At 39.9% G+C, this 25,254-nt stretch overlaps 1 protein-coding gene and 1 long non-coding RNA gene across 5 annotated transcripts in view; one reads left to right on the top strand and one right to left on the bottom strand.

The window, feature by feature from the left end:
• The first annotated feature begins 715 nt into the window (after window positions 1–715).
• Window positions 716–25,254, top strand: part of PLGRKT (plasminogen receptor with a C-terminal lysine) — a 40,753-nt gene continuing 16,214 nt past the window's right edge. Inside the window, exons 1-4 of one of the 4 annotated variants that reach the window (XM_088793487.1) lie at window positions 716–861; window positions 2,813–2,940; window positions 4,753–4,839; window positions 9,937–10,200. In XM_088793487.1, the coding sequence (XP_088649613.1) occupies window positions 10,198–10,200 (3 nt within the window). In that variant the 5' untranslated portion in view covers window positions 716–861; window positions 2,813–2,940; window positions 4,753–4,839; window positions 9,937–10,197. Of the gene's footprint in view, window positions 862–2,812; window positions 2,941–4,752; window positions 4,840–9,936; window positions 10,201–22,164; window positions 23,087–25,254 lie in introns of those variants that run through there. The other 3 variants (XM_019727168.3, XM_088793486.1, XM_074330463.2) reach the window with 3 other exon arrangements.
• Window positions 4,851–25,254, bottom strand: part of LOC141571119 (uncharacterized) — a 41,300-nt gene continuing 20,896 nt past the window's right edge. The window contains exons 2-4 of the long non-coding RNA XR_012495718.2: window positions 11,364–11,508; window positions 10,544–10,639; window positions 4,851–8,688 (exon numbers count right to left, since the gene is read on the bottom strand). This is a non-coding gene — a long non-coding RNA (uncharacterized LOC141571119). The remainder of the gene's footprint in view (window positions 8,689–10,543; window positions 10,640–11,363; window positions 11,509–25,254) is intronic.

Genomic DNA, 25,254 nt, shown 5'->3' with positions numbered 1-25,254 from the left:
AGACGTGCCCAGGGAATCTCTGGATGTCATGCACAGTTCTCCTTGCCCTTCTATAGCTGGAACACAATCCTCCCCTTGGTAATTGGGATCAGTTATCCCAATTCTATCACTATGAGGTGCCAAAATAATCAGGGGGCAATTTCAGTTTCCAATTCAATAGAAACATAGCTGGGCCCTCTAGTGGAAGCACTTCTTCCTTTTGAATTAGGACTTCCGAAAAATGATAAACCCAAGGTTGCAGACAGGATGTGCTGGGTATTTTCCATTTGTTCTGTCAGTGTTTGTCCCTAGGAGACTGAACTTGATAGACTGCATGGACCTGTCTCCTTCCTCTTCTGGCTTTCTGTCCACTCTCAATATTAAACCTATTCTGCAAGTAGAAAAGCCCTTAAAAAAAATGTTTATAACTGTGGATTACATGTCTAAGTGACAACCTCTCATGGGACACATTCTCTTCCTGGAAACAGACCCAACAGTGGTGGTTGATAATCATTTCTGGAGAATGACAGCTCATTCAAGTCTCATGAAAGTCTGTGGAGGGTTAGTGCAGCACAGAAGCTGGGATTCTTACACACGTAGGTTACTGACAAGGCTCACTGAGGTCTTTGAGACGGTCGTTTTGCTTCCTCTGCCTCCTCCCCCTTTTGATCTGCCCTTTGCAGGCTTCTGGTGTAGGCCTAGGTCAGGCGTGCGGGCTCTTTAAGGAAGTCAAGGGCTGCGCTGATTGGCTGAGGCTCGGAATCCAGTGTCAAGGCTCGTCCATCTGCGAGGCGAGGCCGGGTTCCTGACGCTGTCTAGGGGACCCCGAGCCTGAAGAACTCTGCCACCATCCGTCTTCGCGCCTCCGCCGACCGCTGCCCAGTGAGTGAGCAAAAACCGCGTGGGCCGCGCCGGACGTAGGCGGGTGGAGAGGGCGGGTCTGCGCGGTCGCGTGTGGGGCTCCGGGCTCCCGGCCGGGCGTGCAGGGCCGCGCTGCGCGCATGCTCCTTGTGAGCGCCCCCCTTGGCGCTCTTCCTGCCCCTGGTGCTGACGCGTATCACCAACTTCGGTTCGGAAAGAGTCTCTTCCTTCCAGTGGCCAGGACTGCTGGCCTTTCCCGTAACATTGTAATCGAGTTGGGGAAAGTAGACAGCATGGTCAACGGAAGACAGCGTACTATGCAGGAAATACCCAAATTAACAGTAATTGAGCCCTGGGAGTGTGGGTGGGGTTACATTGGGAAAAACCACCCGGAAGCTGTGGGTTCCGGGCTGGAATTTGCAGGGGAAGTGAGCTAGTTTGCATGGAACACGACTTATTGAAAATGACTGTAATTAAGCAACCAGTCATAAATGTAGATAGTTAATGTGTAATTTGATCAAGAAATGAGTCAGCGCAGAAATTTGGATGACAGAGGTCATGGGATTATCGCTATCTATCATCTATCTATCTATCCTCTATAAAATCAAATCCAGGTTGCCACTGGAGGAAGGCTGCCTGTAACTTGCACCCCCACACACACACACACACACTCCTTAGAAATACCCAATTTCCATTGTAATCTGTATCACTGCTGAGGCAGGGCTGGAGCGTTAAAGAATGCTTTTTAAGGTCTCAGGAGTAATCAAAGGAGAAATGAAGGCAGCAGGGACTCAAATCAGCATTCTCAGTCCACTGAGACACAGTGGTGAATAAGTTGTATCAAGACATTTGTCACCAATGATAAAAGTGTTGGAATTTTCTACGAATAGAATTACCATATGACCCAGCAATCCCTCTCCTGGGCATCTACCCCCCAAATCTGAAAACATGTATCCATAAAGACACGTGTGCTTCAATGTTCACTGCAGCTTTATTTATGGTGGGCAAGACATGGAAACAACTAAAATGTCCTTCGATAGATGGATAAAGAAGTTGTGGTATATATACACAATGGAATACTATTTGGTGGTAAGAAAAGATGAAATAGAACCATTTGTGACAAATGGATGGATCTTGAGATTATAATGCTAAGCGAAATAAGTCAGACAGAAAAAGTACAGAACTATATGATTTCACTGATATGTGGTATATAAACCCAAAACAACAAAAGAACAAGACAAACAAATGAGAAACAAAAATAGACACAGACAATAGTTTAGTGGTTACCAGAGGGTAAGGTGGTGGGGGGTGGGAGATGAGGGTAAAGGGACTCAAATATATGGTGATGGAAGGAGAACTGACTCTGGATGGTGAACACACAATGTGATTTATAGATGATGTATTACAGAATTGTACACCTGAGATCTATGTAACTTTACTAACAATTGTCACCCCAATAAACTTTAATTAAAAAAGTGGAATTTTAAAAAGACTTAGCTTATATAATGGAGTGAATTCCAAGTTATCCCTATTGCGAGATCACTCTTGCTTCTTTTCTTTTTTTCCAGATTTATTGAGAAATAATTGACATACATCACCACATACAATTAAGGCAAACAGCCTGATGTACTGACTTACATGTATTGTGAAATGATTACTACAATAGGTTCAGCTAACATCTACCATCAAGTATAGATACAATAAAAAGAAAAGAAGAAAGCAGTTTTTCTCCTTGTGATGAGAACTATTAGGATTCACTTTCTTAACAACTGTCCTATTTACCATACAGCAGTATTAACTCTAGTCATCATTTCTGATATATATTTTGTGGGTGGGAGAGAGAACACTGAGAGTATTCTGGACACCCTAAGGAACCTCACAGACTTTTGAAAATGGCTTTGTTAGTATGGGGAAGGTTGAAAATACTGAACTCCAGTATGTAGTTTACAAGGTGTGGTGCACTCATTTTCAGGTGTGATCTCCCCCGAGGACCACAGGGAAGCTCTTCTCCCCGCTCAGCTTCTACCTTTAACCCTTGGGAACGGCTCCTAACACATCCAAACTACAATCCAGACCCAAGAGAGCAAGGCCCAGAAACACGTAAGCCTAAATCCTAACTTTCCAGATAGTTTCTCTTACCTAGATGGCTGACATGAGAGCTGTCCTTGCACTTCAGGGAAGATCCCACCCCTTAATAAATAGGAGCACTATAAGAGACACAGCTCTGTGACATCGTGTGTGTGTGTGTGTGTGTATGTGATTAGAGAACAATTGTTTTCTTTATAAATGTTTGCAGTGTATGTAAAAATTCAATTCGCCAGTCTTATATGCAGAAGAAAAATAAGAAATGGCAAGTGGCCTGAGCTATGCTTCTCTTGTATCACTTATTGCTTTCTGCAAACTTTTATGGAAAAAGACACCATGGAGACTGCCAAGATGGATAATATATTGCTTCTGCCTTTCTGGTCTGCCATTGGAAACGGTTGACATGGGGTTGTCCGAGTTTGTAGAAATGAGAAAACTTATGCTAATCTCCCCAGTATCAGTGGGTGGCCTCCAACTCTGGTCACAGGATGGAGTGGAGCAGTGGCAGGGAGGGAGAGAAACATCATGACCTCCCAGGCCTGTTCCAGGCCTCTTCTTTCTGGGCGTGATTTGGCCTCCCGTGCCCAGCACTAACGCTGACTCTGATCAGAGGCCCCTGTAATTCCAGGGTGTATCTTTGGGCCACAATCCAGGAAAGCCGCTGAAGTCTGCCTTGTAGTTCCCACTCACCTGGAGCCCCACTAGCAGGGACAACCCATTCCACCTGGCATGCAAATGCCCCCCATCCCCCACCTTCTTCCCAGTGAGCCAGAACCCAAGATTTCCTGATAGGATATGGAAAATAGGAGCTCTGCTGGCTTTCTGTAGAATACTGGGTAGAAAGCATTAAGACTGGCCACTCTGAGCCAGGGTTCACACCCTGCCCAACAGCCTACCAAAGAGAATCCGCAACACTGCTGAGGAGGGTAGAGCAGTTGTAATTTTCTTGAATTTTGCATTCTTCTGAAAGTAAAATCAACAACTGAAGGTATTCTGTACCTACCCAATTGGATTAAGAACAAAAAATTAGAGTTCTGGCTCACCTAGAGTTGACAGCCCGCTTAAGAACTTAAGTAAGATAAACAAGAGAGGCAACACCATACAGTCATTTAAAAATTGTGTTTCCCAGGATATTTATCCTTGTTTTCTCATTTTGAGAACGTCAGTAGTAGCTTGAAGAGAACAAAGGTGAGGGTAGAGGAGGATGGCCAAGGGATGTCAGCAGTGGGTGGATGGAAATAGGGGATATGTGGAGAGGGGCAGGGATTACAGGAAGAGAATCGATAGTGACCTTGAGAAACCTGGTCCTGAAACACAATACAAGGAGCACAGAGAAACCTATCCTCCACGTGCACAAGGCGTCTTCTCAAAAACAAAGATTCTCTCATCTAACTGGAGAGAAGGTGAAAGGATGTACTGTGTTTACCCTGGACCTCACAAAAGAGAGGGTTTTTTTCTGTTTGTTTGTTTTTAAGTATTCAGTCTTGAGATTTACAGTAGGAAGCAACATCAGGCGACATGGGGCCGTATGCTTATAGAGCAGAAGATTTTGGAAGTCATCCAGTTCAATCAGCTGATCTTGGGTGAATAAATGATGTGCCAGGCCAGTTAAGCTTTCCCAAGATCAGACAGCTAGTTAGGAGCAAGGACTAGAATCCATGCTGTGTTGCCACGTCAGAGATTCTTTTTTTTTTTTTTTTTTTTTTCTTTCTTTCTTTTTTTTTTTTTTACATTGCCATTAACTCATGATAGCCCAACTCAGAGCACATGAGGATACATGTAGAACATATTGTTTTAATTAAACCTCTTTTCCTTTTTATATTTTAGGTCAAGATGGGGTTTATATTTTCAAAATCTATGAATGAAAACATGAAAAACCAACAGGAGTTCATGCTTATGAATGCTCGACTTCAGGTACATTTTTAAATAGTTAAGCTTTTATGTTGTTACATTGGTTAAGGTTTCTAACACATGTGTTCTAGCAGTATGTTCTCTTTGACCCCAAAAGGTAAAATGCTCTCGGGGCTCCATTCTCAAAGCCAAGACAAAATGGATTGTTAATTATCTAGTAAATGGGCTTGTTTAAATCTCCAATGCAGATACTTGTGTAAAAATCTCCATACTATAAAGGGACAACTGCTTAGAGTGTAGGGTAGGCAGAATGATAACCCTCCAAAAGAAAGATATCTACATCCTGATCCCCTGTGAATATTTTTTCCTTACATGGCAAAAGGGGCTTTGAAATGAGATTAAATTAAGGAGCTTGAGATGGAGAAGATCCTGGGTTATCTGGATGGGCCCAATGTAATCACAAGGGTCCTTATGAAGGAAAGACTGACCAAGAGGGCTGCGGTGAAGGTGGGCGGGGTGGAGAGAGAGAGAGAGAGAGAGATTTGAAGATGCTATGCTGCTGGCTTTGAAGATGGAGTAAAGGATTAGAAGCCAAGAATTCAGGCAGCCTCTAGAAAACGGAAAAGGCAAGGATACAGATTCTCTCCTAGAGCCTCCAGAAGGAACGCAGTCCCACCAGCTCACCTTGGACTTCTGACCTCCAGAACTGTAAGATAATAAATCTGTGTTGTTTTAAGCCACTGAGTTTGATAATTTGTTACACAGCAATAGGAAATTAATACAGAGTATGAAAACTCGAGACTGGATTTATACATAGGCTGGATAGAAAAGATCAAAGCAAAGAGGAATATTGTCTAATTGTCTAATATACAGTGTCAAAATGTATTTTAAAATGCTGTATGTCAAAGTCAAGTGTTAAAAGTTTCACTGGCATTATCTTCCTAAGATTTCAAACCAAGATCTCTGGGCCTGTCATTCATTATGGCCCTGGGATAAAAAATGCCTACTCTGAGGCAGTCTAATGAGTGGTGAAAAGTGAGCACTGAAGCCAGACTGCCTGGGTTTGAATCCCATCTCTAGCCCTGACTAACTGTACGACTTGCGCCTCAGTCTCCTAATGTGTCAACTGGAGGTGGTAGTACCCACTTTAGAGGGTTGTTCTGAGGAGTAAAGATGGTAGTATAGAGAAGGTATAGAGAACAATGCCTAAAGCCTTTAGAACAATGTCTCACACTCTGTAAGTTTTGCTGTTGTTATTGCTATTAAAAAGTGGTAAGAGTGTCTTATGCAGGATACTAATGTCTTTTGGGGGAATTGAACAAATGAAAGAATGGGCAACTGAATTATTGTAACAGAACAAAGTGACCTAGGGGAGACCAAACATTAGGCATACAAACCAGCCAAGAACGTCACATGTTCAGAGAATCCTTGTCCAGGACCTTTGGAAAGTAGGTGGCTTTTACTCTTACATCATTCCCCCTGAACTCAGGGTCTGTGAAGGATCTGGGATTTTATGCTACTTGCAAGCCAACAAATCAGACTGTTACTATTTCACGGATGCTGGCAGAATACAGGAGACACCTGTGTTAGAGACAGAGGACTTGATTACTCATAGCACAGCAAGCAGCGTAAGCATGCGGCTGGTGTCAGTTCCCCATGCCCCGCAAGTCCCACAGAGGTGACAAAGATGGGTTTAAATTGGTGCTGTGCCTTCAGTGGGTTTGTGGCACCTTGGAGAAATACTGGGCTTGGAGAATCTACTGCTTTTATCGTGAGTGGTGAGCTGGTGGGGTTGGGGAGGGTTACCTCATTCCTCAAGGCTGTTCACTGCTAGAGTTTCCAGGCAGGGATTCCCGCCTGTTCTCAGGAATTTTTTTCGCTTTCCCATTCCTGAATCCTGAGATATAAACTGTTTTCTGTTCTCCACGATGAATCGTTTCCACAAAGTGACCGCTGATACTACCAAGCACCTGGGTTCAGGGAGCCGATTTTCCCGATTTCCCGACCAACTTTTCTTGAGATTTGCGAACAGAGAAGCAAAAAAAAATCCCAAGTATGGGCGGGAATTCCCACCTGGAAACCCTAGCGATAAATAGGAAAAATGTCTAAAAGATACATTATGAGTAGTACATTTACTTCCCATTGTGGGTATTACTGGGTTCAAGGAGCCAATTTTCCCGATTTCCTGACCAACTTTTCTCCAGATTCGGAAAGCAGAAAAAGTTCCTGAGAACGGGTGGGAAGTCCTGCCTGGAAACCCTATTCACTGCAAACACAACCCAGAGAAATGGCCTGAGCAAAGAGCAGTCTGGGCCTTGCATCCTTGGCCGACCCAGCAAGAATGTGCTGGGACATTCAGGGCCTCTGGCGGGTTGCCCGTCCTGACAACCTGCCTCTCAGCGCGAATGACCAGAGCTTTGAGAACAGCCCTGGCTTCTGCCCACTGATCCCAGCGACCATAGCAGACGCCGAGGTCAAACCGTCAGGAGCGCTGTCAACAACACAATGTTCAGCTGAGCTGAATCAAAGGGGAGCCAGGCCCAGGCATTTCAGAGAATCTTTGTGAATCCAAGGCTCTGTTGAGCCAGTAGCTTTGCTTCAGGTGGCAGAGTGGGGGATCAAGGTTTTCCCAGAGGGTTAGCTACTACTTTATGCAAATTTGCGACGTCAGTAAGGCCAGGCCAGCTGTGCCCTCAAATACATTTTAATTTGACTGGCAAATGGGCCCTTTTCCTTGTAGTTGTCTTGTCCTAGTTAACCCACCCCAAAATGGGGATGTCAGGTCTGAGAGTCGCAAGGCCTGCATGGGTCATTTTTAACAAGAGGTCAGTAATGGACAACAGCTGCCTTGCATTTTTTAAAGGGGCATGTTACAGGTTGCATTTTGACACACCCCCAACTCCCTCCCCACCCGCCACACACAAATTCATATGTTAAAGTCCTAATTCCCACTACCTCAGAATGTGACTTTATTGGAGATTGCGTGTTCACAGAGATAATCAAGTGGAAATGAGGTCATTAGGGTGGACCCTAATCCAATACGACTGGTGTCCTTATAAAAAGGGGAAATTTGGACACAGCGACGCTCATGCAGGGAGAATACCATGTGAAAATGAAGTTGGCCATTTACAAATCAAGGAGAGAGGCCTGAACACATCTCTCTCTCACAGCCCTCGCAAGGACGCAACGCTGCTGACACCTTAATTGTGGACTTCCAGTTTCCAGAACCGAGACAATACATTTCTGTTGCTTAAGCTACTCAGTTTTGTGTCACGTTGCTATGGCAGCCCTAGAAACTAACATAGGATGTATTTGGTGCTTGTGTCCGGCAGGTGGTGCTGCTGTACTTGGCAATGGCCTCTGGAGATTGGCTGTGATTTTTCTTTTTCTCTGGGATTCTACATTGTTTCTATTAGACCAGCTGGAAGAGGTCAGGGAATCCCTGAATGGGAGCGTGTCCTCTCATCACTATGAATATTTACAATATAAGCAAGTAACGCATCCATTTCATTATACACATATATGCGGGGGACACAACTGCAGTATCTTGAAGTCGTTCAAAGGTCACTTTAATTTCCCTTCCTTACTGCAAACTTTGTCCGAACCCTATCAGTTGAATTCCAATGATTTTTTCTTCTGTGTGGGAACACAGACCAAAGAGTTTAACACAGGTACTTCAGGGGCTATCATAACAGTTTCACGAATCATGCTGTCTCCCAGCTTGGAGAACCTGCGGGGTGCAAAGGGGCGAGGGCAGCTTTTTGCCCTTTGGCTCCTTATCGCAGAATAGGTGCTGCTTCCTCCCCTGGCTGCCCCTGTCCTATGGAAAGCACTGGGGTTCAGGGGCATCATTCTTTTAGTATCTCCCGGTGCCATTGCGCTGTCCTGTGTCCATGTAAGAAACGTCCAAACCTGTGGAGAATTTTTATGAGTTATTTGAGCCAAACTGATGACATATGCCAGGAAGCAAAATCTCAACAGATTGAGAAAATGCTCTGGAGAAGGGCAGTTTTGCAGCTTATTTTACACATTAAAATAAAAGGAGAAGAGTAAAGAAAGTTACATGAAATGGTTAATACATTAAAGAGTAGGAGAAAGCAAAGCAGGGAAATCTCTGGCATTAGATAAAAAAGGCAAAATGGAAAAACACATACTTCTTTTACATTGTTGGGTACAAGATAGTTACTGATTAACATTGCAGCACACAGAGATGGTATGCAGGGAACAAGATAACAGCGAGGGGTTCTGTGGCCTCATGCTCTGGTGCAGCGGTTGTGCCACAAGGGGCTATAAAAGATTATTCTGAGAGTTCAAAGGCATGTTATCTGAGATACGAAAAGATAATAGAAAGAACAGGTGTAGGACGTGACTACCCACCATGACCTGCTTTCAGTTAGGAATTTTTGTGTTCAGACCATCCTGTGTGGTTACTTTCGCTCTCTGAGTTTGTAGGGTCCACCATGCAGGCTCCCCTGAGCTCGTCAGGTTTAGTATGTGGTCCCTTTTTCATCCTTACATGTATCCTCAGCACTTTGGGCCAACCTGGTGCTTAGCTCACCCTCCAGCCGTAAGGGACCAAGTAGACGTGGGTACCTCCATCCAACAAAGCCATAAACATCTGAATCCCTCCTCTCCCCTCCCTGATGTTCACCAGGACAGCCAGCCTTCTTCCCTGAAGCAGCTGGCGTTGGGGGAGAGATGGAGGGAGAGAACGGCTCGGTGTCAGCAAGCAAGCCTTTGCATCCACTCTGTCTCAAGGGGCCCCCCAGCACTAGGTTCAACAAACAGGTTTCTGCTGTTTCAGCCTACCCAAAGGTCTGTAACCTCAGTGCTGACACATTATTTCAACTTTGTGGATCCCCTAACCCATCTGCCACAGCCATATTGCCTACCTCTTGGCTGGGATGTGTGGCTTGCTGCCCCACTGTCCTTCCATCTCCCACCCCAGAGGAGCACTTGCCACAACGAAAGCAACCGCTGGGTGGCCTGTTTCGACCCGACCTTTTGTTGCTCAGCCTCGTTTAACACACAGAACAGTGAGAGACCCTTACTCTACCCTCCCACCCTCACTACCACCTAGGCGAGAGCAATCCTACCAGATGTCAGACTCTTCTCACATCCTATAACCTACCAAGAGGGTTCTTGTCCTTTCTCTTTCAGAATGCCGTGTCTCTATCAGCATCCCATCTTTGTCACCAAAACAGGCAGGTCCTGTAAAGGGCCTGGGAGTTTACCCTACTTGCAAGTGAACAGATTAGCCCTTTAGTGTTTCATGGATGCTGGCAGCATGAAAATGACATGTTTTCTATGCACCCCAAACTGCACAGAGGAGATGGAGGTGGGCCTAGTTGGACACTGAAGTGGATGGAGTAGGTTTCTGACTTAACTGAGGAACAGTGAGCTGTGGAATCCACCACGTTTATGGTGAGTGGTCATCAAGGCTCCTCTTGTGGAAGAGATATTATCATTCCTCAAACACAACCCTGAGAAATGGCCCCGGTAAAGAGAAGTCAGGGCCTGCATCCGTGGCCTACCCAGCAAGAAAGTCCAGGAATGCTCAGGGCCCACGTGGATTGTTTCTCCCAACACGTGTGTTGGTTAAGATGATTAGTTTTTCCTTCTTGATCATGTACTTTATTACTTATCTTCTAATTTCAAGGAAGGAGACAAAGAGAATATAGAACATCATCGTTGAAGCAGCTTTCCAACCCTAAATGTGCTTGAGTTATGATCCCAACTGGGGAAGCCTAGGGAGAAACACACTTACCTGCAGCCGTTTTGGAAGATCTACTTGGTCGGTGAATGTTCCCCATGCAAAGGAATTAAACTTCTAGCATCATTCTTAGGGTGTAGAGCTATTCTTCTTTATGAAAAACAAAAACGTACCATGAAATATTTGATACATACAAGAGAATATATTTATAAATTTTGAAGCATAATAAAATGAACACCCATGAACCCATCACTAAATTGAAGAATTGTGTTCTCACAATACCCCTGAAGTGACCTATGGATTCCTCCCTACATGTTAAGTGAACCCAAGCAGCTAAAGCTGGGCTGGAATTGACTGAGCCCTGAGGACTGATGTATCAGTATTTCATTCCTACCCTATTTGTCCGAAAATAAGACCTACCTGGACAATCAGCTCTAATGCGTCTTTTGGAGCAAAAATTGATATAAGACCTGGTCTTATTTTACTATAATAGAAGACCAGGTCTTATATAATTATAATATAATATAATAATATAATATAATATAATATAATATAATATAATATAATATAATACCGGGTCTTATATAATACAAGACTGAGTCTTACATTAATTTTTGCTCCAAAAGATGCCTTAGAGCTGATTGTCCAGCTAAGTCTTATTTTTGGGGAAACACGGTATTTATGGCTAAATAACATTACATTGTATGGCTATACCACATTTTATTTATCTATTCACTGGTTCATGGACATTAAGGTTTTTGTTCTTGTTGTTTTTTCCCACCTTTTGGCTATTGAGAATAGTGCTGGTATGGAAATTCTTATACAAGTTTTTGTTTGAACACTTGCTTTTCAATTCTTTTGAGTATATACATACCTAGGAGTGGAATTGCTAGATCATGTTGAACTAACTGAGGAACCACCAAAATGTTCAAGATGATGCCAACCGGCAGGTGTCTTTCTCTACCAAAGTTGGAACAGATGGAAATAAGTTCCTTTAACTGTATCATGAAGAGCTGGGTCTAAATGCAAAGAATATAATGAGTTATTTGATTTTTAAAGAGACTGTTAAAAATGTTCAGCAAGTCTCTTTAAACGTGGGGCAAGATATTAACATGTCTGGGATCACTTAGAGGAGTTAATGAAAATAACTCTTAAGATTTACTTTTCTGTACGCTGTCTATGTTCAGGAATGGTAGGAAAGTAAAATAATTAATAAAGGTCCCTGGTACCACAGGCACTTACTTCTCTAAAGGTAAACAAATGACAAAGCAAGTCGATTCTTTGCTTCCTGGCCCTTCCAAAGTTCCAGGACCCTTTCTTTCTTCTATTTTTTTAAATTAAAGTTTATTGCGGTGACAATGTTAGTAAAGTTACATAGATTTCAGGTGTACAATTCTGTAATACATCCTCTGTATATGTGTTCACCATCCAGAGTCAGTTCTCCTTCCATCATCATATATTTGATCCCTTTTACCATCATCTAACACCCTCTCCCTTCTTACCCTCTGGTAACCAATGATTTTTGTTCATTTGTTTGTCTTGTTCCTTTGTTGCTTTCAGTTTTATATGGCACATATCAGTGAAATCATATGGTCCAGGACCCTTTCTACACTCAATTCTCCAAGGGGAACACACTGGTTTTAGGTTTGTTCACAAACTTAAATGAGGCCAATAAATCCAGTTGTAGCCTATCAGAAAGATTTTCTTTTTCTCCCTCAACTATAATTCTATTTTCATAAACCTAATCAAAGTGAATTTTAATTCATTTTTAGTTCTTGATTGCTTGAGCAAGGGGGGAGGATCATTTATTTATTAATTCAACACAGCATTTACTGAATGCCTAGTATATAGAGAGTTTGGGGCACAAATTTGTTTATTCTTGAACAAATTTACTAAATGTAGAATAATAATGAATCCACATTTTAAGAAATGTTTTAGTTGAAATAATTTTAGATTTGCAGAAAAGTTGCAAACTAGTACAGAGAGTTCACATATACCCTTTGTCTAGCTTCCTCTGATGTTAACAATTTACAATGCTCAAAACCAGGAAATTAGTATTATTAGTAAAATACTATTAACTAAATTACTGGTCTTTTTAAAATTGCATCAGTTTTTCTCTTAATGTCCCTTTTATGTTTCAGGACCCAACCCAAGATCTTGCATTGCATTTAATTGCTGTCTCCTCCACTCTGTGACAGTTCCTGATTCTTTCCTTGGCTTTCATGATAAGTACTTTTGATAAATACTGGTCAGGTATTTAATAGTTCTCTTACTTGGGATTTTTCCAATGTTTTATCATGATTAGATTGAGGTTGTGCATTTTTTACATATTATTCTTAAACCACTGAATGCTGTTGTATCTTTGTCACTGCGTCATATCAGAGAACACTTGATGATCTATCTTATTTCTGGTCATGTTAACCTTGATCTCATTTAAGGTGGTGGCCACCAGGTTTCTCCACTCACGTAAATGTATTTTTCTTTTCTAACTGATAAAAATCTTTGGGTAGATATGTTGAGAATGTTAGTATCTTGCTTCTCCTCATTCTTTTGCCCACTCATTTTAGCATCCACTGGTGGTTCTTACATGCAACAGTTATTACTATGATGTTTGCCGAATTGTGCTTTATCTCCTTCATTCCGTTTATATTTGTTTATTGGGAAAGCTCTTCCTTCTCCACATATTTATTCAGTTATTCATATAAATATGGTCTCATGGACATGTTATTCTATGGGTTATAATCTAGTACCATCATTATTTTATATTATGGCTTAAGTTGTTGTTTTGGCTATTGGGAATTCCTTCTAGTTGGCTCCTATGTCCTTTTGACATACCCCATTTTAAAAGAATATTTGCTTATTTTCTGTGATCATAAGATATTCCATTTATATTGCCCTTGCCCCAGGCCTGGAATTAACCACTTATTCAAGGAGTCCTGGTTCGTTTTGTTGGAAAATGGCATCAAGATCTGGGCTTTAGGTATTCCTAGATTCTCTCAGCAAGGATATGTACATATACTAACCCATGCGTGTGCATATACTTACATTATTTCTATATCTAGCCGTAAGTACACATATCTAAACCATGAGTTTATACTGATATGTATGATTCCAATCCAGCATGACATTTAATTTGAGCCTTTCCCGTTTATTTGCAAGTTCTTTCTCAGACAGTGAGAAACCTTTCCTAGAGGCTACCTGAATTTCTGACTCTCTTGCCTCCATCTTTTACTTATAAGGACCTTTGTGATTACATTGGGCCCATCTGGATAATCTCAGATAATCTCCCCATCTCAAAACCCTTAACTTAATCACACCTTCAAAGTCCCTTTTTGCTATGTAAGGTAACATAGCTATAGGTTCAGGATATGGACTTCTTTGCGGGGGGGCATTATTCTGCGTACCACAGCTACTTACTATTTCCAATATTTTGCTATTACAAACAGAGCTACAATGAATAACCTTTGGTACTGTTGGAGGTCTGTCTTCAGGGTAGATTTTTAGAAGTGGAATGGGTCAAAGGCAGGTGTTTATGTAGTTTTGTTAGATATTGCCATATTTCCCTTCTGAAAGGTTGTACCGAGTTGAGAGTGCCTATTTTCCCAAAGTCTCACCAACAGAGTTTGTCTTGATTTTTAGATTTTGCCAGTCTCATAGGCAAGAAGTGGTATCTCAGTCTTGTTTTCATTTACATTTCTTTATGAGTGAACTTGAACATTTCCTTAGATATTTGAGGGCCATTTATATATCTTGTTTTTGTGAATTGTCTGTTCATTTTTTTTCAATCCCCTGTCCCTCAATTTTAAGAGTTCTTTATACAGTAAGAATACTGATCTCTTGTCTGTGGAATATATTGCCAAAATTTTCTTCCAGATTATCATTTGTCTTTGACTTTGTTTATGGTGTGGTTCTTTTTGCTACGAAAAATTTTAAAAATGTTTATGTATTCAAATTACCGATACTTTATTTTATTGCCTCTGCATTTTGAGTCTTTATTTAGAAAGTCTTTCCCTGTACCAAAGTTAAAGACGTAGTCACCATGTCTCCCTATGCTACTTGTATAGCTTCATTTATTTACATTCAGATCTCTAATTCATTTGGAGTTTGTTCTTGTGTATGGTGTGAGATGTGGATTTAATTTTACCTTGTCCCAAAGGGTGACCTAGTAGTACCTACAACATTTATTAAAAAGTCCATCTTTATCCCCAGTGATTTGAGATGTCACCTTTACCAAGCTTTTATATGTACATGCTATTCAACTGGCCAATTGGTCTCTTCATGTACCAGTACCAGATTATCGTAATTATAGATGCTTTTTAGTATGTTTTGATGCCTAATGAAGCTAATGCATACATTGTAGTTTATCTTTTCAGTATTTCCTTTTCAATGTTTACTACATGTTTGCTTTTTGATAGAAACTTTAGTTCAACTTGTCCAACTCTATAAAAGAGTTTGTTGATTTTTTTTATTGGGTTTGCATCATTGATAAGTTTATTAGGAAGACCTGTTGAGTCATCCTATCCAAGAATGGATGTTTTTCTATTCGTTTGAGTCTATTTTTATGTATTTCAGGAGTTCATAAATGAATTATAGATTAAACCAGTTTTGTGTGTGTGTGTGGAAAAAAGAAAATTTTAAGTTACAGTTTCCTGTAAATGATTATGAAAACATTCTTGCAGTTTAATTGAAGTCCTTGTGTATCTGGCAAGGGACTCTGTTAGCAGTGCATATGATGGAGGGACAGTCTTACTCTGCAACGTGCAAGACTGAAGAGTAGGAAGAGAGAGAATTCCAGAACGACCAGGCAAGTTGGGGTGGCACCATGGGAAATCTAGAAGGGAAAACAGGGCCCCAGACTGCTGCCTGCTGGATTTAAGGCCATTATATGATTGCTAAGGACTGTGGATTCATTCTCCTTGTGTGCAGTGGGAGGTTCACAGGCATTAGAGTCAGACACACCTGGGGCCAACCCTGGCTCTATCACTTGCTGGTTATATTGACCTTGAATGAATGACATAGGCTCTTCATCGCTAAGATGGGGAGAAGGATACCCACGTACTAGCTTGTATGGCAGAGGAGATGCTCAATAAATGTTCCTTTCTTTCCCATTTATCTACTTTTCTCTCTCTTATTTGCTAATTGTCACTACTTTATTCTGTCTTTCATCTCTAATTTAGTTCTCCATTTTTCATTCTTCATCATTTTTTATCTTTCCCCATCTCTGTATCTTCAATGCCGTGGTCAGGCATATGCTTTCCTAGTTCCCATTCCCCTCTGCCTTGCAGGATGTTTAGCACTTCAAATAATCAATCCTGGTCATGGGACCAGGGGGCCAGTGAGCCTGTCCGCCCCACAGCCTCTCGCTGGCACTCCCCATCCCACTGGGGATGCTCAGCCCTGAGACACTACGAGACATTTGCAAGTGTCCCATCTAGAGCCATGGCAGAACCTAAGTCATGCCAAAAGGTTCCTGTCACCTGACCCAGAGGACATAGATGTATTCCTATGTGCCCACCTTAGTACAAAAAGGAATTGTTTCCTGTTCATTCCTTTTGCACATATGATATTTCAGGGTTGTTATGCTTTTTTTTCCCCTAGGAAATTTCAGAACAACAAAAAAAATCTGAGTTTAAAATGAATTTACTAAATACCAATTTACTTGTGATGTATGTGGGACATTGCAAAGGAACTGGCACACATTTAGGGAGGTACTGAGGTACTGAGCCCTGTCCTGGAGATCCAGAGTAATTTGGGGGAACATAATTCCTCTCTCTTAGGAACCATGTACTTAAATTTGGGTGACTATAATAGCAATTTAAAGTATGCTTTTATTATAATCATTGAATAAAAATATTTCCTGTTTCTAATTTTTCTTGTCAAGAGATTTGACACCTATTTCAATACTTAGCATTTACTTCACAACTATTGATTTGTACATAATCATAATTTCTCATTAAAATGTAACAAAACAGCAATTTAAAACTTGTTGCCATCTTTAATACTTTCTAAGACTTTTGGCTTGGATTCAAACCAGAACTCGGACAACATTCTCTCACGCAGAATCAAACCATCAGTACATACAAATCAGGTCGCCACTTTGTCAGCCCTTCTCTGACCCCCTCTCCCTACTCCTCCTAGATTCATTCTCTGCCCTTCTCTGCCCTGCATCCTGGGGGTCTGACCCTCAGCCCTGCATCTCCAGGTCCCCTCACCCTCCGGCTTCAGGTCGGACTCAGCCAGTGGGAGGCACCGGCCTGGCGAGTGGGAAGATGGTGAGTTTAGGTATGTGGCTCTGGAGGTGGCAGTGGGTTCCTAGAGCCATTGCTCTTTTCAGGCCTTGTGTCTCCCGTAGCGCCATCTCTCATAGGCTCTAGTGAACACTGTGTCCGCCCCTTTCCCCTTTTAGCCTAGGAGTGTTAATGGCTTCCTGTAGTTTCTCAGCCCCTGGGGGCCTCACTACCCCTTGTGGTTTATCTTAAACCCTGACCACAAAGAGTACAGTCCCATCAGTTAAACTCTTTGGAGGGAGTGCACTCTCTACCTCCTATCAACACCATGCAAACAAAAGGATGGGAATGTTCCTGTTTTTGTTATGAATAACTATCTAAAATGTAAAAGATATCTGCATTTATCATTATCACTAAAAATACACTTTTTAATTAATATGCATTAAACTGTAACAATGCTTCTGGCAATTACAGATTTAATGTGATGCTCTCAAAACTGTATGAGATACATTCTAAAATTACAAATTGAGATTTTGTGTTAGACTTTGTTCTAAGCTCAACTGAGCTCTCTAACTAGGTGATAACTTCTTTTCCAATTCCCACCTTGGGTGTGTACATCATATGAAATGAGAAGAGTCTATGCTGACCAAAGAGAAAAGACCTAAAACTCAAGCATGTTACGTGGAATTTACTGCTTCTTTAATAACAGCAGCTGCTTCTTTAATAACATTGATGTTTCCTTTCAGATACAGATACTGGAACTACAGAGAGTTATAAAACCACAACTTACATACATATCTAGCGCAAAGTTAAGCTAATAAATACTAGCTTCCACATACCTAGTTACTTCAGCCATATAACAACTAACAATATAACATCAAGCTGAAGTAAGTAATGCTGATTTATTTCATCCATGAGGAATACACATTGGTCCCTAGGTAAAAGGCTCTGAAAAAAAACTGAAGATAAAATATTCTTGTTCATTTGTGAGCTTATTGAACTGGAGCCATTTCTAATCTTTCTCTGGGGTACAGGCCGTAGCACTGGACGACATATGAACCACTGTCATTTTCTACTGTGGAACTGCATTCCAAATGCCATGCAACAGACAATCACGTTAAAGTTTCAGTGTGAAAAATTTCAGCTTCACGTAGAGAAGCATAATCTAAAACATAATTTTTCCAGCCCTTCCTACATTCAAATTTATTGTTTAAATGATTATTTCTTTGTTTTTGGTGAGCTTCTGTTCTTTTCCATATTTGACTTTATAGTAATTTTCATGGCACAGAGTGGATGACAGAACACTAAACTTTTGTATTTGAAAATGACAGCCTTAAATGCTCATATCAATCACACACGAAATACTTATGTTTTTATACTCTGTTTAGATTCAGCTGGTTCTTTAAAAGTATGTACAGGGAGTTGAAGAACACAATACAAATATTTCTGTGTAATACCCAATAATTTCGGGGATAGATTTTATCACAACTATGAAGGAGACTTTGTTTCTTCTTTGGATAACCACTTGTTTACACTCAAAACAATCAATTAACATTTATTTTAAGATGTATTTGTAGTAAATTATTTTTAAATATAATGCATTATTATCAAACCAGTTATTTTTATAATAACAAATTGTCCATAATTTTAAACAACAAAAAAAGATGTTTTGACTTTAAAATCTTATTTTTGAAAGGAAAGAAAATTTGCTATTGCTGGAGTTGATTGTACCTCTTTATATATCGTTCTGTCTTTATATACATGTTTTATACATATATCCTTCTGTCTTTATATACATGTTTAAATCTTCTGGGGATTCATCCTTAAGCACTTTTTAAAGAAATGTGCCAACTCCAGATCCTGTTCCTCCTCCCATGAAATGTATTATTAAAAAAACCCTGCAGACAACCACGGCTCTGCGGACTTTCTGAGTTTCTCTAAAATCTGTTCTTGATGAAGACTGCCAAAAATTTTGTGACCCAAAGCCCAATTATTCCCTGAGCCAGGAACTGATAAGTGATGAGCTGCTTGCTATCAAACATCTCAAAGGTCCCTGCAGAATTTCATTTACTATCTCTTCCTCCAGGTCAATCAAGACAGCCTGCTATCCACATTTCTAAAGAAGCTGCTTATTGCCCCATCATAAATTCCTCTCTGGTTAACTGTGGCATGCTCCCTCAGTGCCAAGTCCCAAAAGTAGCAGCTGAAATGGTTTCTGCACTGACTGACCTGTACGACCACTGAGTGGGTCATGCTGCAGGGAGGCCCCCAGGGCACTTGGGAGCCTGCACCAGCCTTTGCATCAAAACATTTTAAAATTCTAACCTGATTATGTTATGATCTATCTAACTTGGCTTTTAGGGTTTTTGATGGTAAAGTCTCCCAATACCCTCCTTCTCCTATACTTGTCCTTAAACTTAGGCATGAATTTGCAAAGCAATTCCTCAGAATGTTTCTGGGAAAATGACAGTGTACTGCTGCCCAGCACTGTAATTGGCACATTGGCATTTCTATTTGCTCCTTATTAATGTTTACGTAAAGGATAGAACCCCAAAGAGAATATTCTGATACTGATTTATTTATTCAATGCTTACTGAGCAATGACAGCATGCCAAGCGCTATGCTAGTCAATGAGCATATAAAGATGAAAGACAAAGTTGAATCATTTTATAATATTTATATATTCTGAAATGGTTCACATTATTTCATGTAGTGCTTGTCTTGGAAGAAGAAATGGTTGGATCATTTTCAATAAAGAAAAACTATGTGTTCTCTTTGAATTTACTTGGTAAATTAATGATGTTAAGTTCATGGGTAGGTTCAGTTCAAGGATATTTACTGATGATAAATTAGAAGAAATACGTGAGCCATTAAATTTTGGATTTATTACATTAATGATAATATAATTATAATTTAGGATTTGAATTTGTGTTATGTATGGGCATGTTCACTTGATTTTTAAATCATTGTACATGGTTTGGATGCCAAATTATATAATATAAAATATTTATTTTCAGTCATATACACAAAAAGAAAAATATTAGTTTGAAGCCATATTTGTTTTGAGGAAAATTTGAACATGAAAACTTCAAAGCTTAAGAAATGATATTGGAATGGGAGATTATGGGTGATTTTCCTCTCTTGAAAAACCTTTCTGCATATATATATATATATATATATATGTGTATGTATATATATATCTATATATATCTTTATAATATGTACAAACAAATAAAAGCACTGTGAGAGCTACAGCTGTAGACCCTGTACCTCAACATCAGCAATTGCTAATCTACCCACAGGGTTTTGGTAAAAGTTTCTTTTTTTTTTTTTTTTGGCACATATTATAATAAAAATCAATACCACCATAAGAGATCATTAGTATTTAAATATTTGCATAGTTAAATCCTTTAGGAAATTGAAAGCAAAGAAAATTCTATTAACCTAACCTAGATTTTTAAAAAATTACTGTTAAAACTTGTTCCCTTCTAAGTAACACTTTGTTGTTATGCCCCTTTAATAAATACATCAAGTAGAACGTTCATTTGCAAGAACTGTCACTTTCAAGAAATAGAAACCCAAAACACAACTATGAAGAAAAAATTCGCCATTTGTGATAGATAAAAAAAGAAAGAATGAATAATGTTCAGAAACAAGGGGTGTACAAATGAGAATGGCAGTGGTTTTGTCTGCTTTACGTGTTCCATTAGGCAAAAATCTACTGCCACTGAACACCATACATGATTTGATGTGCTCACATTCTCGCTCTCTCATATATGCTTAAATAAACATACATGTTTAAATAAATATATACATGTTTAAATATGATATAATTTTGCATAAAATTTATAATGCAAAAGGAAGTATTTTAGATGTGGACCTCTCCAGTGAGAGGATCCCAAGGGCACATCTATTAGCTTTATGACCCTCACTTTCTATCGTGGGGTGGGGTGCAGTGAGAAAAACAATTCCAGCATGTTCATACCTTTATCAAACTGAAAAGTTAAAGCTTCCGAGAAGTAATCACTTCAAAATCAAATTGTTGTCTTATGGACTTGACCAAGGGGCATCCAAGGTGCTATAAAGGGGGGAGATCACTGCTCACGTCTCAGTTTTCCTTCCTCCAGTGGATGTTTTGTGCCACTTTCATGACTTCACAGAATTAACTGTTCCCTTGGATCACTGTTGTAGTCCTTTTAGACAGTTCAGTAGCTACATCTCTTCTGTGATTAAGAGCCTATCACTTCTGGGGGGTCCCTGGCAAGCTGAAGTTCCATGACAGGGCGGTAGGTTTCTCATTCTTCCTAAATCTGAGCAGTAAAGCATTTCTGGAGGATAGCCTTCCCCTGCTGCTCTCCTTTTGGGGGAGGAGATGAGAATGCAACTGCTGCCCTGTCAGCTCACCCACCATCACAGAGAGAACCTCACCCTTGGTTGGGACCTTATTTATGGTCTGCTCCCATCCACTGGACACCCTAATTCTCCTTCGCTGTATGCCTTCAAAAGAGGTGTTCCAGGCTCAACTTGAATTCGTTAAAATTTTGGCATCTCTGCTACAAAGCACAGATCTCAACTATGCCACCTTTCAAATTCTGTGCTCACAGTTCTGCCCCTTAAATACAAGGAAGGCAGATGGAGAAAGAAGTAATCAGGGCTCCCCCCAAACTGCCTCAGAACTAGGCATAGAGATGGCGAAGGAGTTCACAAACCTCAGGGTGTGAGGAGTACAACTGACAGCAGTGCTAGCCAGTGCTGTGTCTTTTTGCCCCATTAATTCAGTGAGCCCCAAGGCAGCACCTTGGACAACTCCCCCGAGGCTGCTGCACCTCCTCTCCTGGCCACGGGGCACTTGTTTAGGCAGATCTCTGCAAGCCCCCCTCCATGCCTGGCTGTTACTTCATTCTTTTCTTTGTGTATACATTTATTCATTATTTACTCCACAAATATTTATTGAACACCTATACGAAATTGAACTAAGTCACTGCTCATACAGAGTGTACATTTTAATGGAGATGGCAGACAACACACAAGGAGATACAATGTTGCCATAAGCAGTATGATGAACACTAAGGCTGGACGTGGGGTCGGGGAAGGCCTGTCTCTGAAGAAGATGTATTTGAGCAGAGATCTCAGTAGAGTGAGGAGAAAGCCATGTGCAAGATGAAGCAAATTGCAAGGTAGGTTACTTCATCTTTCCTGGAGGAAAGTACATGAGCTCATTTCCTCATAGGGTGGTTCATCTGTTGCCACTAACAGGTAGCCCACAATTTTGTTCTGTAGCCCTCATATACCTACTTAGCACTAAAATATTTGCTTCTATGATAGAAGTTTACTCGACAGAGAAATTAAGAATGGAATAACATTTTAAACTTTTTGGTTAAAAGTAATTTTTTCAATTCTGTTTTAGTAGGAGAATATTCTTATTTATGCCTTTATTTTCCTATTAAGCATGAACACTTCAAAATTTACAACTTTAAGTATGAGAATCAGTCTATGATCCCTCAACTTACTATACAATAAAGTGCCTCATTTTGGTGAGATAAATTGTTTCAATCTTTGTTGTATCTTAGAATTATCCAAGCTGGTTTCCAACGGTTACATTAAGACTAATAATGATATAAAAGCAACAAAATAATACTGATTTTTACATAGCCTTCCAGTACAGATTATCCAGAGGGCAAAATATTTTCCTGCTAGGTTTCTGTCCTTCCTAAAAAACTATTTAATATTTTCCATTCAGAGATACATCCAGGAATAGGAAAAGAAGGTTCTAGTCTTTACATTGTTTTCTTCTGTCCCATATTATCTCTCTTATCCTCCATTCCAATTGTTCTCTTTATGCGCCTTGATCCTTCTCTATTATGTTCTTGGTTGCCCTTGAATGTCTAGTAGCCCTTTGTTGCCTGTTCATATAGATGATGAAGTGAGTAGGTTGTTAACATAAGTAATTGGCATGGATTTTCTCTACAGTCTATGGGCTGTGTGGGATGGGCAACCTGTGCTAACACAAGAGCTTCTCTTTAGGGTGGATGAGCAAGGCTTAAGAACCCCGCAACTGCCAAGAACAAAGATTTATTTTGGGTTGTTCTTTTGTGATTGGTGTATTTCACTTAGCATAATGTTCTCAAGTTTCATCCATGTTGTAGCATGTGTTAGAAATTTCCTTCCTTTTTAAGGCTAAATAATATTCCACCATGTATATGCCACATTTTGTTTATTCATTCAGCTGTTGATGGACATTTGGGTTGCTTCCACCTTTGGCTGTTATGACTAATGCTGCTGTGAACATGGGTGTACAAATTATCTAATTGAGTCCCTGCTTTCATTGCTTTAGGGTATATTCTCAGAAGTGGACATACTGGATCATATGGTAATTGTTTAATTTTTCTGAGGAATTTCCATATGATTTTTCACAGCAGCTACTCCATTTCACATTCCCATCAGCAATGCTCAAGGGGTCCAACATCTCCACATCCTTGTCCCGTCAACATTTGTTATTTTCTTTCATTTCTTCCCCCTCTCCCTCGCCCTCCGCCCTCCCCTCCTCCTCCTCCTCCTTGTAATAGCCATCCTAATTGGTATGAAGTGGTGAATTGATTTGTAATGTATAAGATCTGTTCATCTTTTCCTTCATGTTTCCCCTCTTCCTTGAAAAGGTCTTTTTGCCTTCCTAAGGTTATACAGTCTCCAAATTTTACTCGTAATATATTTATCATTTCATTTGGTACATTTAGGGCTTTGATTCACCCGGAATTCAGTTTCTGTCTGATTTGAAATAGGAAGTGCTATCTTCTTCCAGACTGAAAGTCAATAATGCTTGTTGGTCATTCATGAAAGCTTAGTCCTTTCCCTTTCCACCATCCTCTCATTTCTGTGGTCTCTCCCCAACACCTGCCCCAATCCAGGGCTGAAACTGAGCCGCTATTGTTTTTATTAATTCATATCTTAGCTTGCTTGTCAATACTATCAAATTAGGCTTTCATTTGCAGCAAAATAATTCAGTGTGAATAAACAGCCCAGAGTCAAAAAAATGCACCTCTTTCTTATTAAGAAAAGAACATTCAGGAAGATTATGAAAGAAAGTTTTGACATAAAAATCTAATTACACTTATGTTTTCTCAATTTGACTTCTCCCTAGCTGTGGCTATTCAGTTTGGGTTTTTATTTAGCATTGTATTGAAGGAGGAATAAGTGTCACTACAGGGATTAAACAACAGCAAATCTAAACTTTATTGATTATGACTGGGTCAGGCTCACCTTTCTGTAGAACACTTAGAGCCATACAAATCAGAACCATAAAGACAGAATGTAAAAATAACTGTTTTTTTCCATTTCAGGAATTAATGGTTATTATAATGAGATGATTATTTTATTTTTCAAATCCCATGTGAACATGAATATTGGAAATATTATTTTCCAGAAGTGGATAAATAATGAATTTTTTCCACAATCTACTTTTGGTTTCATATTGAAATCAGGTTTAAATAAGAGATTTCTAATTTAAAGGCCTGTCTAAAATTAATGAGAATTGGAAATTACCTGCCCTAGGAATTCGTCCTATTAACAATTATTATACCATATGATTTCACCTATATATGGAATCTAAAAAACAAAATAAATGAACAAACAAAACAGACATAAACTTATAGATACAGCAAACATTTTGATTGTTGCCAGATGGGAGGAAGGTTGGGGGGAATGGGTCACCGGGGGAGGGACGAAGAATTGGTTGTTACACAGTAGTCATGGGGATGTAGGGTACAGCATAAGGAATATAGTCAATAATATTGTAGTAACTATGTCTGGTGTCAGAGGGGTACTAGACTTATCAGGGTGATCATTTCATAAGTTATATAAATGTCTAATCACTATGCTGCACACCTGGAACTAATATAATATGTTAACTCTAATTGAAAAATAAAAAATTATTTAAAAAAAAACAATTATTATATCACTAGATTAAGTTTCTGATATTAACTGGATTCTGATTTTTAGGTACTGCATAAATGTATTTTCTTTTTTTTTCTAATTGATTAGATTTATTAGGATTAATAATCAAGGAACATTTTGTTTGTTAGTCAGGCTTTTGAACTTTTCAAACGGACAAGCCCACATATTAAATTTTAAAATGCAGTTTGAAATGTTTAAGAGGTTTAACAATCTAATTTTGTAAATGAAACCAAATGCTAATCAAATCCTCCAGTGAATGTGAATTTTTTTAAATTAAAATTTATTGGGGTGACAGTGGTCAACAAAACTACATAGGTTTTAGGTGTACAATTCTGTAATACATCATCTATGTATTGCATTATGTGTTCACCACCAGAGTCAGTTCTCCTTCCATCACCAAATATTTGACCCCCTTCACCCTCTTCTGCTGTCTCCCCTTCCCCCTTACCCTCTGGTAACCTGTTATCTGTGTCTATGATTGTTTGTTTCTTTCTTTGTCTTGTTCCTTTATTGCCTTCAGTTTTAATCCCACATATAAGTGAAATCATGTGGTTCTTCATTTTTTCTGTCTGACTTATTTCACTTAGC

The sequence above is a fragment of the Rhinolophus sinicus genome, chromosome 16, assembly GCF_057876585.1.
Source record: "Rhinolophus sinicus isolate RSI-liver-muscle chromosome 16, RSI-T2T, whole genome shotgun sequence".
In the NCBI taxonomy this organism is placed as follows: Eukaryota; Metazoa; Chordata; class Mammalia; order Chiroptera; family Rhinolophidae; genus Rhinolophus; species Rhinolophus sinicus.
Note: the sequence above shows the minus strand (reverse complement) of the source record. Positions and strands in the feature narration are given on the sequence as shown.